At 53.2% G+C, this 12455-nt stretch overlaps 1 protein-coding gene across 5 annotated transcripts in view; it reads right to left on the bottom strand.

Moving 5' to 3' along the window:
* Window positions 1-12455, bottom strand: part of nbeal1 (neurobeachin-like 1) — a 61433-nt gene that overhangs the window by 46939 nt on the left and 2039 nt on the right. For 4 of the 5 annotated variants that reach the window (XM_064311750.1, XM_064311752.1, XM_064311751.1 and 1 more), the window contains exons 3-5: window positions 2371-2462; window positions 112-273; window positions 1-6 (exon numbers count right to left, since the gene is read on the bottom strand). The exon at window positions 1-6 is cut by the window's left edge and continues 76 nt beyond it. In XM_064311750.1, coding sequence (XP_064167820.1) covers window positions 1-6; window positions 112-273; window positions 2371-2462 — 260 coding nt within the window. Of the gene's footprint in view, window positions 7-111; window positions 274-2370; window positions 2463-4005; window positions 4140-12455 lie in introns of those variants that run through there. The other variant, XM_064311753.1, reaches the window with a different exon arrangement.

The raw sequence follows: 12455 nt of genomic DNA, 5'->3' as shown, positions 1-12455 counted from the left end.
AGGTTCCTGCCGAAACACAAGCACGCGCACACAGCTGAGGTGAAACGTCCTGTCCCCCCTCCCCTCTCTCCTGCCCCCCTCCCCCCCTCCTGCCCGGCGCCCCGCCCTCACCTGCAGGTGACGATGAGGAACTTGACGAGCAGCAGCGCCAGGTTCTGCTGCTCCTCCTCCAGGCCGTCCGACACCTTGTGGACACACTGCAGCAGCTGGTGACGCAGCACCTGCAGGATGTTGTCCGGCAGCAGTGACATCACCGGGGGGACCTCCTCCAGCCTGGGACGCGCAGGGAGAGAAGAGCGTCACAGAGAACACGGAGACACACACGTAGAGACTCGGGAGAAGCACAGAGACAGAGATGCAGAGAGACACAGAGATACGGAAGGAGACACGCAAAGACAGACATACAGATGTGGAGTTACTGCAACTGTGAAGTATGGGGTAAACAATCAGAGCCTGTTAGAGTTAGCCTGAAAGAGTCACAATGTAAGCATATAAGAGTTGCAGAGTTAGCCTGTAAGAGTCACAGAGTTAGTCTATAAGAGTTGGAGAGTTAGCCTGTAAGAGTTACAGAGTTAGCCTGTAAGAGTCACAGAGTTAGTCTGTAAGAGTTGGAGAGTTAGTCTGTAAGAGTTACAGGTCGTAAGAGCTGGTAGCTGTAGAGTTAGAAGGAGTCTGTAAGAGTTGAGTTAGCCTGTAAGAGTTACAGAGTTAGTCTGTAAGAGTCTACAGAGTTAGTCTGTAAGAGTGGAGGTTAGCTGTAAGAGTTAGAGAGTTAGTCTGTAAGAGTTAGAGAGTTAGCCTGTAAGAGTTACAGAGTTAGTCTGTAAGAGTTACAGAGTTAGCCTGTAAGAGCTAGAGAGTGAGTCTGTAAGAGTCAGAGAGTTAGTCTGTAAGAGTTACAGAGTTAGCCTGTAAGAGTTGGAGAGTTAGCCTGTAAGAGTCACAGAGTTAGTCTGTAAGAGTTACAGAGTTAGCCTGTAAGAGTCACAGAGTTAGTCTGTAAGAGTACAGAGTAGCTGTAAGAGTACAAATTAGCCTGTAGGAGTCTAAGAGTAGCTGTAAGAGTTGGAGTTAGCCTGTAAGAGTCACAGAGTTAGTCTGTAAGAGTTACAGAGTTAGCCTGTAAGAGCTAGAGAGTGAGTCTGTAAGAGTCGGAGAGTTAGTCTGTAAGAGTAAGTCAGTTAGCCTGTAAGAGTTGGAGAGTTAGCCCGTAAGAGCTGGAGTTAGCCTGTAAGAGTTAAAACCTTTATCCACTGAGGAATGTTAAAAGGTAATTCCAAGCTAATCTTTTCGACCATTTTCATCACCTTTCCCACAGTCACCCACACAAGCTGCATTCACACAGGCACACACGCATGCATTCACAAACATTTACTCATACATGGATGCGACCATTAAAACATGTCCCCGTTTGCCTCCGTATGAGTATGTTGCATATTTGGTTGCGTATATTCGATGTGTGTGCACGTGATTTTGCATGCTTGGGTCAGCCTGTGTGTGTTCGTGTTTTTGCCTCATTGTACAAACGTGTATGTGAATGCATGTGTGCGTATGAGTGTCTGCCTGCGTGTGTGTGCACATGTGTATATACGTGTGTGTGTGTGTGTGTGTGTGTGTGAGTGTGTGTATGTGTGTGTGTGTGTGTGTGTATGTGCGTGTGTGTGTGCACGTGTGTGTGTGTATATACGTGTGTGTGTGTGTGTGCACATGTGTATGTAGGTACGTGTGTGTATGTACATATGTGTGTGTGTGTGTGAGTGTGTGTGTGTGCATGTATGTGCGTGTGTGTGTGCACGTGTGTGTGTGTATATACGTGTGTGTGTGTGTGTGTGCACATGTGTATGTAGGTACGTGTGTGTATGTACATATGTGTGTGTGTGTGAGTGTGTGTGTGTGTGTGTGTGTATTCTACGACAGTGAGCCACACTGCCCAGGGAAAACAGCACAGCTGCAGCAGTGGGGGTAGGGAACAGCACAGTGGATCTAATGGGATTTAATCCATTTCTCACACTGCACACTCCCCCTCTCCAATCCCCGCATCTCTGAGTGTTACATAACCTGATCTGACTGGGCACTTCAGCAGTCATGTGACCGTCACTGGGAGAGTGCATCCTCTTACAGTCTATTCCTCTCTCCCGCTCACTCTCGCACACACACAGGAAAAGGTAGACATTACTTCCATCAACTACAGCTGATGATGTCATCTCCGTGGGACCCTCTGCCTGCCTGCCCCCCCCCCTACCTACAGCTCGTCCCCTCGCGCACAAGACCACCTTTCATAAAAAGTTTCACGATGAAACCAAGAAATGCACTGACTGGTCGGCTGGTGTGACTGACTGGCACGAGAGCCAATGGCAGGGGGGTCCTGACCTTGTGGGCGGTTTCTCGAAGTCCACGTCCAGACATCTCTCGTAGGAGCCGAGGAAGATCTCCAGCCACAGCTTCAGGTAGTCTGGGTCCTTCTGCGGGGGGGGGGGGAAGGGAGGGGGGCAGTGAGAGAAGGGCCCAGGACACAGAGGCTGCCCCGCGCTCCACGCGCCATGGCAACGGCGGGGACCGGCACGCGGAGAGGCGGCGCGGGGAGCAGGTCGGTCCAGGTACGCGCACACCTGTAGGCTGAGAACAGGCTCAGCCACATTCCCCAGAGTCTGCCCCAAAGACATTCCCAACATACCAGGAGCACGACACAGAGCACACACGCACTGGGAGGGAGGGAGGGAGAGGGGGAGGAGAGAGAGAGAGAGAGAGAGAGACAGCCAGAGACTGAGAGAAAGAGAGAGAGACCGAGAGACCGAGAGAGCGAGAGAGCGAGAGAGAGAGAGAGAATGGGACAGACACACAAAATGTAAAAAAATACAGTGAGGCAAGAACACTAGCTCCTTAAAATAAAAGAAACGTGCACTGAATTTGAGATGCTCTTAGTGATAGAGAGACTGCCATTCCTCTTAGGAGACCTCTTATGGACCACGGCCAATTTCATACACTTGTCCTTGAGACGCAGAGTTTTCCTTCTTCGCCGGGCATGTTTACTGTAGTTCAATTTGTCATTGCCAAAACACATAAACAGATAAACTGATAAGGCAATGTAAGCATATCCTTGCCATGCCATTCTGAGAGAGAGAGAGGCGGGGGGGGAGAGAGAGACAGAACGCAGAGGAGCACTGTGTACAGGGCACACAGTTAAGGAACGGCTGGGAGGAAGTGAGGGCCACGCAAACATGACCTTTACAACAGGAAGCACTTTAATAGCCATTCCGGATGACATCACCAGGAGAGAGAGAGAGAGAGTGTGAGCGAGAGACAGCAGCACTACTCGGTTTGAAGCGCAAAAAGTTTGACAAATGGCCACTGAGACCTGCTGGCTGTGAGAACACGCACACGCACCACAAACACAAACACACAAACGCACACCACATACACACACGGAAATACATATAAACCGAGAAATACAGACATGCATGCGCACACAAACGAATATACAGACACGGAAACACAAACACACACAGAACTGCATAGGTGCATTCTACACAGACAACAGGAACGCAGCAAATGACACCAAAAGTGCTTCAGCCCGCCTTAAAAAAAACAGGAGAAAACAGGCGTCTCACAGCCAGAACAGAAGGATCCTGTCCCAGGGCTGCTTCACTGGGACTAACCTGAAATAAGAACAACTGGAGCTCCGAAGCTCAGAAAAAAAAGCACAGCGCTCCAGCTCCTCATTTCAACACTGTGAAGTACGGCGGGTATGGATCCTTCTGCACGCATTCTACACACACGCGCGCGCACACAGAGACACACACACACGCACACGCACACGCACACGCACACACACACGCGCAAGGAAGGAGAGAGAGCACACGCACACACACACACACACACACCCACACACACGCACACACACACACACGCGCAAAGAAGGAGAGAGAACACACACACACACGCACGCGCGCTGAAAAACAAGGACCTTTGGACAGGAGGCATCCTGTTGCACAAGAGCGGACTTACTAACTGCTGAGGATCGGGCTCCTGGCTCATGGCAGCGGCTCAGATCTAACCTATCGCACAGATATCTGATACGACCGGAGCGCTTTCATTGGCCGGGGCGGTCGTGGGCTCGCAGGAGAGGTCCGTCCGTCCGCAGGCGCGCCGTTTCGCAGGGGCTCCTTAACGCACGGCATGTGACCCCGCTCTCCCCACGCGCCGGCAGCCCCCCCCGTCACATGACCCGCCCCTTCCCGCAGCCCGGCCGCCTCCGTCACATGACCCGAGCTGGCAGGGAGGGAGGGGGGTTGGAGGGGGCCCGCGCGGCAGCCCTCTCAGCCCACAGGTGCAGAGCGCCCGCCCCCCCCCCCGTGACTCAGGAAGTGAAACCGCCAGGCCACAGCAGCGCACGCTTGCTCGGTTTCCATTCCCCCCCATCAGTACAGCAGGCTGACCTGAAAGCCTGCCGCTTTGCTGTGAGCCGCAGGCAGCGGTCCGGGGCAGGGACAAACCAGGTCTGGTGCACAACGTGCATTACATTACATTACATTACAGGCATTTAGCAGACGCTCTTATCCAGAGCGACTTTTTACATAGCATTTTACATTGTATCCATTTATACAGCTGGATATATACTGAAGCAGTGCAGGTTAAGTACCTTGCTCAAGGGTACAACGGCAGTGTCCTTACCCGGGAATCAAACCTGCGACCTTTCGGTTACAAGCCCAGTTCCTTACCCACTGTGCTACACTCCGTGCGAACGTTTCCGTTGTGACCGTGTACGGAAAACAGCGCTGCGGGGGAAACAGTAGGCGGCAGGAGATGGGGGGGGGGCCCTGCGGGGGGGGGGGGGGGTGCTCAGAGTTATAATCTCAGCACGCTGATAACAGCGTGATGCTCTGAAGCTACGGACAGCGGTCCGCGGTGTTCGGTAGCTTACGAACCGCCCCGGCGTGTTCAGGCGCTCTCGTAGCTGAGCGCAGCAGCGGGAAGGCAGACAGCCTGAAGGGGCGAGCTCTACCCTGCCTCCAGCCCCCCTGCCTCCAGCCCGAGCTGCTTTTCCGTTCAGCCACACCTCCCTGCCCGAGGTCAGCACAGGCAGCTGCACCGGCTCCGAGCTGAAGCTGGGTAGAATGGGAGGAGCTGGGACGCCAGTCTGTCCCCAGGGGGGCGGGGTTACGCACTCAGTATTGGGCCATTTTGCTTCACAGACATCCTTATAGCAGGACTTACACACCTTGCACTGCAGCATGCAATGACTTTGTGCACTAGTGGTTGTTTTTTAACTGAAGTACATCAGGTTAAGTAGAGTGCAGCACAGTACAGTGGTAATGTCCCAGAGGGGATTTGAACCTGCAACCTCTCGATAACAAGCCCTCTGCCCAGGGAGTTACACTACATAGGCACCCATTACTTCAGTAGGATGCACATTCTGGGTGTTCCCTGCTCGCTACACTCACACAAAGCACAGAGCCCTACTACACTCACACAAAGCACAGAGCCCTGCTACACTCACACAGAGCACAGAGCACAGAGCCCTGCTACACTCACACAGAGCACAGAGCCCTGACCTACAGAGCTACACACAGAGCCTGCTACACTCACACAGAGACCCTGCTACACTCCACAACAGAGCACAGAGCCCTGCTACACTCACACAGAGCACAGAGCCCTGCTACACTCACACAGAGCACAGAGCCCTGCTACACTCACACAGAGCACAGAGCCCTGCTACACTCACACAGAGCACAGAGCAAGAGCCCTGCTACACTCACACAGAGCACAGAGCCCTGCTACACTCACACAGAGCACAGAGCCCTGCTACACTCACACAGAGCACAGAGCACAGAGCCCTGCTACACTCACACAGAGACCTGCTACACTCACACAGAGCACAGAGCACAGAGCCCTGCTACACTCACACAGAGCACAGAGCACAGAGCCCTGCTACACTCACACAGAGCACAGAGCCCTGCTACAGTCACACAGAGCACAGAGCCCTGCTACACTCACACAGAGCACAGAGCACAGCTGCATTCACACAGAGCACAGAGCCCTGCTACACTCACACAGAGCACAGAGCCCTGCTACACTCACACAGAGCACAGAGCCCTGCTACACTCACACAGAGCACAGAGCCCTGCTACACTCACACAGAGCACAGAGCCCTGCTACACTCACACAGAGCACAGAGCCCTGCTACTCACACAGAGCACAGAGCCCTGCTACACTCACACAGAGCACAGAGCCCTGCTACGCTCACACAGAGCACAGAGCCCTGCTATGCTCACACAGAGCACAGAGCCCTGCTACGCTCACACAGAGCACAGAGCACAGAGCCCAGCTACACTCACACAGAGCACAAGACCCTGCTGCACTCACACAAGCACAGAGCCCTGCTACACTCACACAGAGCAGCAGAGCCCGCTACATCACACAGAGCACAGAGCACAGCGCCCTGTTACACTCACACAGAGCACAGAGCACAGAGCACAGAGCCCTGCTGCGTTCACACACAGCAAAGAGCTCAAAGCACCGACGCAGGGGGTTCAATCTTGTGCGCACCCAAGAAAATGATTAACCTGCCCTCGCTCACCTCGATCACCGCGTTCTGAAAGGCGCGCTGCATCACACAGGGATGACTCAACGCCGAGCGACGCGGCGTCGCTCAGCGCAGGCCGCCCTCGCGCCGCCGAGCGGGGAAACGAAAGGGCGGCGAGGCGTTCTCAGAGAGCGGCGGGCTGGCGGAAACGCGAGGGCGAGTGTGCGTGAGCCCCCTGAGGCAGCCCTGGCAGGGCGCTGACCTCCATCGCCCTCGCATCCCACCAGCGCCGAGCCCAGTTAACTCCTACAGTGAACGCACGACTGTTCATCTAGCCAGACACGTCATCCCAAAGTATCTCGGGGGGCGACATAGCTCAGGAGGAAAGACCGATTGTCTGGCAGTCGGAGGGTTGCCGGTTCAAACCCCACCCTGGGCATGTCGAAGTGTCCTTGAGCAAGACACCTAACCCCTAACTGCTCTGGCGAATGAGAGGCATCAATTGTAAAGCGCTTTGGATAAAAGCGCTATATAAATGCAGTCCATTTACCATCTCAGTTTTTTAAAATGCCGTCCTGCTCAGGCCCTTGTGATTTGGCGCTGTAGTACAGTCCCCCGCTAAGCTTTTCATCGACACTTAAATGCAGGTAATCTGCACTGAACTACGGGAGCTCGATGCGTGGAACACACAGAAACGGCTGCTTATACTCTCAAGTTAAAATTTTAAAAGATCGAAAAAGGAACGTCCCAACAAATGGTAAATGGACTGCATTTATATAGCGCTTTTATCCAAAGCGCTTTACAACTGATGCCTCTCATTCGCCAGAGCAGTTAGGGGTTAGGCGTCTTGCTCAGGGACACTTCGACACGCCCAGGGCGGGGTTTGAACCGGCAACCCTCCGACTGCCAGACAATCGGTCTTACCTCCTGAGCTATGTCGCCCCTTGCACAATCAAAACAACAATCAAACGCAAAGACGATTCAAACCGTGACGACGACAGCAGGCAGCGGCAGAGAGCGCAAGCGCTGACGTACAACGCTGCTTTTCACGTTAAACAGGAGCACAGCTCCTCCGGGCACGCGGCATCCGAAGAACGGCTTCTTATTTTTAAGAAGCGCCGTGTTGTCAATCAGGGGTAACGGACGCGCTGCGAATCTCCCCTCCGACGTGGACGAGGCAGCTCACGGTTTACATCTCCGTAAATTAGGTCCCAGCGGAGACAGCGAATAGAGACGCGGTAAAAAGTAAATACCGCCGAGCGGATGTGCCCGGAGGGCTCCCAGACAGGCGCGGTCTCCCCGACCCCGCCCGACATCGCCAGGGGAAAACCTCAGCTGTGGCTCAATTTGGCTCTCCTGACCAGCCCACCAACCCCACGGGCCCCACCCTCCACCACACAGTCACTAGGGCTGTGCCTGTTTAGGGGCAGATTAGACTGCACAGTACCACTGCCACTCTTACACAGGAGCCCCCCCCCCCCCCCCCCCCCCCACCCCCAGGGGCAGAGAGGACAAGCAAGGCATAAGAGTAGGTTTTCTGGAATGTTATTTTTTCAAAATTCTAAGTCGGTGTTCTAGAACTCCACTGCTTTCCATTACCAGTAGTGATTGTGACATCAGCATTAGAATGCTCAGTTAAGAACACTCTCATCACATACTTGTGATCTTATGAGAGTTCAAGTAGGGATAAGACAGTTGCGACATCCCTTCACGTGTAGAAAACAGAGAGGAGCCGTTAACAAAGCATCCACGAATCACCTTTGGCACCATTCCACTGGTTGATATCAATGTAGGCTACTCCCTGACTGGTGGAGTTCCCCTTGACTGTCTGTGCGTGACATGAGCAACTGTCTTACTGCCATTTTATCACCCCTGACGAGGAGCAGAAAGTCACAGACAAAAAATATGAAGTAGCTCCTACCCCAGCAGCTACAGTATGGAGACTCGACCGAATGTAATATAGCGCCTTTAAGTCGCAGACGGCATAGAGCAGGAGTGGCCAACTCCGGTCCTGGGGAGCCGCAGGGTCTGCGGGTTTTTGTTTTCACCTTAAATACAACAAACGCTTAAGACTAAACAAACCAGGTGAGGTGAGTTAACTGTGTAATCAACTGCTTTAATTGATCAATTAAGTGCCGAGTAAAAACAAAAACCAGCAGACCCCGCGGCTCTCCAGGACCTGGGTTGGCCACCCCTGGCATAGAGACTGACTCACACGCAGGCCGGTGATGTCACCGTGCTTACGGTATTTATAGTGCAGGGACTGCTGTGGTCACACTGAGCCATACCGTGTGGTCTGGCCCGCGTTCAACCGGTCACACAGCCAGACTGGCAGGGTACACCCTACACACACACACACACACATTATAAAGGCTCGGCTATTTACAGCACATGACTCGCATGCAACATCACAGGCATCTCAAGAGCCACATGAACATCCAAAGGCTAAAGTCTAAAGGCTATGGGGAAACGAGGCTGTGGGGATATCGTGACAGAACGAACACGGATACACGTGCAGCGGTGTTACTGACACCGCTGTTGTCATCGTTCCCGTTACCATGGAAGTGGGTGTCTGATATATTCAGGCCATGCCCCTCTCTGTGCCCTCAGTATGGAAGCTGATTAAACTGTAACCTGGAGACAAAGAACGAAAGCAGGAAATAAACCCTGCTTGGGATAATCTGCTGGGGTGAGTATGTGAAATCGCAGCACTTTCCCCTGGCCTGCTCAGTCCCCCCCCCCCCCCCCCCCATGGCTTCAGCCCGTGACTGTACAACGCTGTGTGTTGCAGAGAAAGGGCTCCCTCAGTAATTAGGGTTGAACGTGGAAGCGTGCAGGGAAGCAGGGAGGCGGAGGTGTAGACAGTGCTGCGGGGTAAGGTGTCCCTCAGGCACTTCCTGTCTGTGTGCGCGTCTGTGTGTGCATGCGAGCGTGTTTGTGTCAGTGTGTTCGTGTGGGTGTGAGTGTGTGTGCAAGCGTGCATGTGCATGTGTGTGTGTGTGCATGTGTGAGCGTGTGTGTGTGTGTGTGAGTGTGTGTGTGTGTGAGCGTGTGAGCGTGTGTGTGAGCGTGTGTGAGTATGTGTGCGTGTGAGCGTGTTTGTGTCAGTGTGTGTGTGTGTGGGTGTGAGCGTGTGTCTGCGTGTAAGTATGTGTGTCTGTGAGTGTGTGAGCGTGTGTGTGTAAGCGTGTGTGTGTGTGTGTGTGAGCGTGTGTGTGAGCGTGTGTGTGTGTGTGTGAGCGTGTGTGTGTGTGTGCGTGCGAGCGTGTTTGTGTCAGTGTGTGTGTGTGTGAGCGTGTGTGAGCGTGTGTGTGTGAGTGTGTGTGCGTATGTGTGTGTGTGTGTGAGCGTGTGTGTGTGTGTGTGTGTGTGTGTGAGTATGTGTGTGTGTGTGAGTATGTGTGTGTGTGTGTGAGCGTGTGAGCGTGTGTGAGCGTGTGTGAGTGTGTGAGCGTGTGAGCGTGTGTGAGCGTGTGAGTATGTACTGTATGTGTGTCTGTGAGTGTGTGTGTGTGTGTGTGTGTGTGAGCGTGTGAGCGTGTGTGAGCGTGTGAGCGTGTGTGAGCGTGTGAGTATGTGTGTCTGTGACTGTGTGCAGGAGGCAGCGGTGCTCCACCCCCACTGACACAGTGCCCTTGTTAAAGGTGATCCGCCCCAGAGCGGCTTCGCGGCGGCTGAACAGGTTTGGAGGGCAGAGGCTGGAACGGGACCTGCCTGGCCTGAGCTGCAGGTGAGTACAGGTCTGTCAGGTTCTCCTCCTGTGGCTGTGACAGGGCTCAGCCTGGGCCGGGACCAGCAGTGCTGAAGCACAGCTCAGTGACTGAGGGGCACAGGCACAGCCCCAAACCTACACACCTCACTCAGCACCTAGACATGGCAAGCTAGTGCTTTATATTCATTCTTTTTAGCTGCTGTGACTGTTGTGCATGTCATCTTTCCATAATAACTGCTTAGCCACTTCTCTGATGGCCAGAGTTGTACTGTATGGATTTTAGAACACAACATGTGCCTGTCCTCCTGCCAATGACTTCACTCTTTTCTACGTTCCCAATCTTACACAGCAGGAGTTACCACTGCCTACTCTGACAATACAAGACAAAACAGATTTATATAGCGCCTTTCATCCCCTGTGGCAACTCGAGGGATCCGGCCGGAGGAGGAGCGCGAGCCAAAATGGCAGCCCAAAAATGTGGGTCTGGAGCCAGGAGGCAGAAATGCCAGTGCCAGGCCTTGCAGCGGGGGCCGGGGGGACAGCTGGGCGGGAAGGGAAGCTATGCAGGGGATCCCCAAGAAAGGGGGGGGGGGGGGGTGGAGTCAGAACAGTGACAACACCAGAGCGCTGAGCCACATGAGGGTGACCATTGGTAATGTCCCAGAATGCAACAGTGCGGGCAGTTATGAGGTCACGGTCCCACGGACACGGCCTCCCTTGCGCGCTCTCGAGGCTGTGAAAAGAGCAGCGCTCAGGCCAGAGCTCAAAAGACCCCCTGTGTCCCTCCTGACCGCCGTCGTCCGCGCCGATTACTCCCAGGATTCCCCAGCCGCTCGCAGGATCTCTCCGAACAGTCGCGAGGGGCCCCCCAAAATCAGGGAGGGGGTTTGCGAACGCAAACACTCCCTCCCCCAGCAGTTTGAAAGGTCAGCGCTACGCCCAACGTGTGCTTTCGGCACTGGCTGGTATTCAATGCAAAACTGTGAAACCTGCACCGTGTGTGCAAAGCTAATGAAATCCTCCTATTAAGTGCAGCTTGTGCCAATAAAGTGAGTGGACACTGCCGTCCTCTGACGTGCTCGGGCACGGGATTCCTTCACTCAGCGCGGGGGAAGGCGGCGGGGGCGGGCCCAGAGAGATCAATCAAATCCACGTTGCTGAACACTACATCTGAATGACAGTCAGCGGGCACTTTATTACAGGAATAAAATCTGACTGATGGTGCACATCAGTATTGCACCAAGAGCAGAAATGTACGGCTGTTTTCATCAAGCATTCTTGTGCGCTCATTTTTTTTTTCTTCAAGAGAAACAACTGGGAATTGTGCCTTAAAGTAGAACCCGAGGTGGAAAATGCACCCGGGTGGTCTTGAACGATGAAGATCGTCTCCACCAGCAGCATTAACTGCCAGTTTGTTATTCAGTAGGCTGGATTACAAATTCGCCCATAAAAAAAACACCACAACACTAGAATGGATTTAGCAAACGTGTCACCCAAACCCTGAGGGAAAGCCTCGGAGTCTGAGTCCGAGAATGAAGAGAATGAAACGCCACAACACTCAAAATAATTAGCCTTAGTTACGGGTAATGTCACAGAGGAAAAGAAACACGGACAGAACGGCCGCTCGTGCACTCGCACAGTCAACCCGATTACGTGCATCCTCCATTACATCATAGCAGCGGCGGCCGTGCAAACCCCGGGTTTCCGACACACTCCCCTCGGGATCCGCGAGCAGAACGGGAGGTGAATTCCACAGGAGAGTCGAGTGTGTGACTGGTACTTTTGCGCACTGCGAATCATCGCGTCTTACACTTAGACAAATCGTATACTAATACGCAGCGATCACCAAAAAATACACGGCGTAATGAGAGAATGGGTGATATCAGAAACACTGCGGGTGTACGTGTAATCTTGTGCTAAACTGAGTAGCTAACTGGAACATTCCTGCAGCTGAAATAGCAGGCGAGCCACAAAATTACAAATCGTCACGCATGACCTGCTACTCGTTCCTACCCAAAGAAAATAACAACAGTCCTACATACCAAAAAATATATATCATAAACGTGTGCAATTGCAAATTCATCCTTATCTGATGGTTCTCTCTACAAGCCTAGTGCGGGCAATGAAATGTCAAGATAAAAAGTAAACAAAAGCGACCTTTCACAGCAAATGAACACCAAGAGAACGGACAAAACAAGGACAGACGCAAAGACAACGCAC

Source organism: Anguilla rostrata, chromosome 15 (genome assembly GCF_018555375.3).
Source record: "Anguilla rostrata isolate EN2019 chromosome 15, ASM1855537v3, whole genome shotgun sequence".
In the NCBI taxonomy this organism is placed as follows: domain Eukaryota; kingdom Metazoa; phylum Chordata; class Actinopteri; order Anguilliformes; family Anguillidae; genus Anguilla; species Anguilla rostrata.
Note: the sequence above shows the minus strand (reverse complement) of the source record. Positions and strands in the feature narration are given on the sequence as shown.